The sequence below is a fragment of the Macrobrachium nipponense genome, chromosome 8, assembly GCF_015104395.2.
Source record: "Macrobrachium nipponense isolate FS-2020 chromosome 8, ASM1510439v2, whole genome shotgun sequence".
NCBI lineage: Eukaryota > Metazoa > Arthropoda > Malacostraca > Decapoda > Palaemonidae > Macrobrachium > Macrobrachium nipponense.
The window spans coordinates 117014811-117018706 of record NC_087203.1 but is presented as its reverse complement, the minus strand read 5'-3'; the positions used below and the strand labels follow the sequence as shown (position 1 = coordinate 117018706).

At 45.6% G+C, this 3896-nt stretch overlaps 1 protein-coding gene across 4 annotated transcripts in view; it reads right to left on the bottom strand.

Moving 5' to 3' along the window:
• The window catches only part of LOC135222992 (dorsal-ventral patterning protein Sog-like), a 294457-nt gene extending 291226 nt beyond the window's left edge, over positions 1 to 3231 (bottom strand). The window contains exons 1-2 of one of the 4 annotated variants that reach the window (XM_064261495.1): positions 1850 to 3231; positions 1073 to 1718 (exon numbers count right to left, since the gene is read on the bottom strand). In XM_064261495.1, coding sequence (XP_064117565.1) covers positions 1073 to 1328 — 256 coding nt within the window. In that variant the 5' untranslated portion in view covers positions 1329 to 1718; positions 1850 to 3231. Of the gene's footprint in view, positions 1 to 1072 lie in introns of all 4 variants that reach the window. The other 3 variants (XM_064261497.1, XM_064261498.1, XM_064261499.1) reach the window with 3 other exon arrangements.
• Positions 3232 to 3896: the final 665 nt, after the last annotated feature.

Genomic DNA, 3896 nt, shown 5'->3' with positions numbered 1-3896 from the left:
GTGCTATCAGATGGACTATAAATGTAATTAGATACGAAGAATACTATCATTGTTAATATTATCATGTACTATTAAGCATTCATCCTTAATCAACTACCTATAGGCCTAGTAATAACTATGGCGTAATCCCAATTATACGGTTATAATCCACACATAGGCCTAGTAATTATCTGCAACCATAGATCTAGTAATTATCATTAAGATGTAATACCCACACCCTTAGGTCAAATAATTATCTGCACCCATAGGCCTAATAATTATCATTACGGTGTATTACCCATTATCTGGTCACAATCCAGCCTTAGGCCTAATAATTATATCATTACGGTATATCACTGATTATTCGGTAACACTCTACCCATTGGCCTGGTAATCCTCATCTAAATATAATCCCAATTATTCAGTGACTGTCGCCCCATAGGCCTAGTTGTTTAAGGTGCTTCTAATTGCATTTATTGAATTACATTCTCATAGGCCTACACATCCTCCTATAAACATGTAACACGTATAACAATCATATGTTCAACGCTTGTTAGTTATGTTTATAACAACGACACGAGATCACAACCTGCACATAAAACAATGTGAATAATGAAGCTGATGCTGAATAATAACAATTTACGCAAAAATATACAAAATAAATATTGGAAAAACAATATACACAAAGCGAGAGAGACCATGAGAGACAAAAAAGCACAAAGTGCATACCATTGTGCAACTGTGCATACGCGTCCGCAAACTCCCAGTCAGCCAGATTATTAAATGTTGTTTAAAATGCAAATTTAATCATGAAATGCACAGATAACGCCTGATTATTTCAATAATCCCGCTTTCCGTAACACTAAGTCGACACATCCTCCATGTTATCGAGAGAGAGAGAGAGAGGAGAGAGAGAGAGAGAGAGAGAGAGTTTATCCGTGCTTGCAACAACTTTTGGTATAGAGGGAGTAAAAATTAATAAATAAAAAGTATCGACATATCCTCGATAATTATGGGCACTTGCCACAACTTTGGAGAGAGAGAGAGAGAGAAAGAGAGGGAGAGAAATCACACAAACACACGACGACCTCACCTGACGATTTGCGATGTCTCCTCTTCCACTCGTGCTTAGTTTTAAGCTGAATATCCCCGCCTCTGCTGCCGCCTCCGGTCTCTTCTGAGTTCCTTCCTCCACCGGGCAGCCTGCTGCTACTGCTGCCGGGGCGGCCGTCGGCGGCGGAGGGGGCGGCCAGGGGCGACCCGTCGGCTAATAATGCCACTTGTAGCACCAGGAGGAAAATCCACAAGGTCGACACTCCGGAACCACTGTCGAATTTTAGCCACTTCATCGTAAACTATCGTCGTTGTTGTGGTTAATAATAATAATAATACTTTCTTAAGAGCGTTGTTGGTGTTATAATAATACTATTTCATGGGCGTGAGTTACCACTTGTAGGGGCGGGGTGGGTGGGGGGCGAATAGACCAAACGTAATGCGGTTACGAAAGCCACCTTAAAAAATATCAATATTTTACCTTACGAATTCGTTACGTAATACGGGTTTAATATTTATTAATACTTAATTATTATTCCACTTACTTGTTTTCCAGTATAAAAAATATATATTATATATATTTATTTATTAAACTTTCCTGGAGTTTCACGGATTTTTTGTAGATATATATATTTATTTTATTGTGTAATATTAATACTTCCCAACGTTCACACACAGTATAAAAGCTGTAAAGAATAACGTAGATAATGATTATTAACAAGACACACGGCGAGTTGTTATATAAATAATAATTAATCAACTATATAATAATAATAATAACTCCAAAATAATGTATATATTCTAATATTTTTCTTACTAATCACTGAATCTACACACGTTTAGGCCTATTCCTCCTTTCCATAGACTTCTTGATAATACTTTTTCCTTTCTGGTTACGAAGGACACCATGCTATGCGCGCGCGCAAGCCCGTATCAGTAGGAGGATGCGAAGATGATGGAGTCTTAAAGAGTGCTACTGCTTTTTCCTCTTGGACTCTTTCTCCCTGACTTTTCTATCTCTTTCCTCTCTCTCTCCCAACTCTTTCTCTTGAGAGGGTATATTGCATGCTATTGCTTCTTCCTCTTCGTCTCTTTCTCTCTCCCTCTCTTTCTCTTCAACTCTGTCTATTAAAACTACCTATACACTGAAATATATCTCTCTCTCCCTCTCTCTTTCTCCGCACTCTCCCTCTCTGTATCTCCACTCTTTCTCTCTCACCCTCTCTCCCTCTCTGGCTGGCACTTCACTCGATTCACTCCCAACTGGCACTGGAGTGGATGAGGCGTCTGCCGTGCCCCTCCCCCGAAAAGCTTTCGAGGGGGTATTCACCAATGGCACGTGTGTGTGGGTTTTGCTGAAGAGAGTAAGTAAGGGGGGAGGAGAAGGGGGAGGGGGACAATGAGGGGGAGGGGACTAAGGAAGAAGTATAGTGGGTGTGTATGTGTGTGAGAGAGAGAGCAAGTGTGTGTGTGTGTGTGTATATATGTGTGTGTGTACGTGTTGGGTGATCCAATGAAACCCAAGACTACTGCTGCCGCTGCTGCTGTATACTTGTCTTGTGGGGCACCTCGTGGTTGCTGCTGCCCGCTGCTAGTGCTGCCCGAACCATACAAACATGCGAAGGCAGAGGGACGTGCACGCACGCACGCAAATCCACAAAAACATACGCGCAAACGCGCGCGCACTCTCGACGAACACGACGATGGCCAGGTATATATATTTCCCCGATAGTTGTTTACTATTACGAGAAGAGGAGGGGGAGGAGGAGGACGTGGTGTTTCTGGCCGTCCCAAGTCAAGAGGTCAACTTGCGCCGGGGTCAAGGCTGCCGCCCTCCGAAGAGGTTTTATATATATACGCCAGGTCACCCTGTAACAATCCTTCTGGCTTCCTTTTGGCCTAGGGGTCACCCTCGAACACTCATCTTTCTCTGGACCTTTGACCGGCTCCGGCGGACGCTCTTGTTATAATCCGTCGACTCCTGTTGCCCGGAGGAGGTTAGGTTGAAGCGATGCACCACCACCACCACCACCAGCAGTGACCTAAGGTAACCTGGAGGAGGAGTAGGAGGAGGAGGAGGACCTGGGTAGACCAGACCAGTCAGTGGCTGCGTGTGACCTCTTGGCAGCAGCAGCTCCGAGGAGGTGGACAGACACGCGTTTGTAGGCGACAAAGTTGCTGTGCGTGCACACGTGTGCTGTTGTTTGTGTTAGCATGCCCTTTCTGCTGCTCGCTTTTAACCTTGTACGCGAGGTTGGCTGCTGCTGCTGATGCTGAAGAGCAATGATACGTTGCGGCGTCGTCGGACGGAATAAAAAGTCACATGTCCGTGAAGGCGTACGACGGGCAGGAGGAGACTGGCCGAAGAAGTTTGTGTTGAAAGCGGCCAACACGGTGGGAGTTGCTGGCGGTTAACATGTTGGAAGGCGGGGTTCACTCCACACCTCTCGCGTCGGCTGCCGACACTACACTGACTGACTAACTAACTCTGCTGCTGTGGCAGGCAGGCAGCAGCAGAGGCAGGGCGGTGCCGGACCTACACTCTCTCTCTCTCTCTCTCTCTCTCTCTCTCTCTCTACCGCCACCACCACCATCGCCACCATCATCTCCCGCAGAAGCAGCTTCAGCTTCAGCTTCAGTCTTTTAGCCTTCTTCCTCCTCCTACTCCCTACTTCTTCATCGTCGCCGACCGACTCTCTTCTCTCTCTCTCTCTCTTCTCTCTCTCTCTCTCTGCTGCAGCAGCTCGTCTGCTATACGAGCTGCTGACTTGCAGTTATCAAAAACTCTTGCTTTGCCTGACAGTGCCACCGATAATCTGACACCCTCCTACTCCTCCTCCTTTTCCTCAACCTCTACGTGAGCG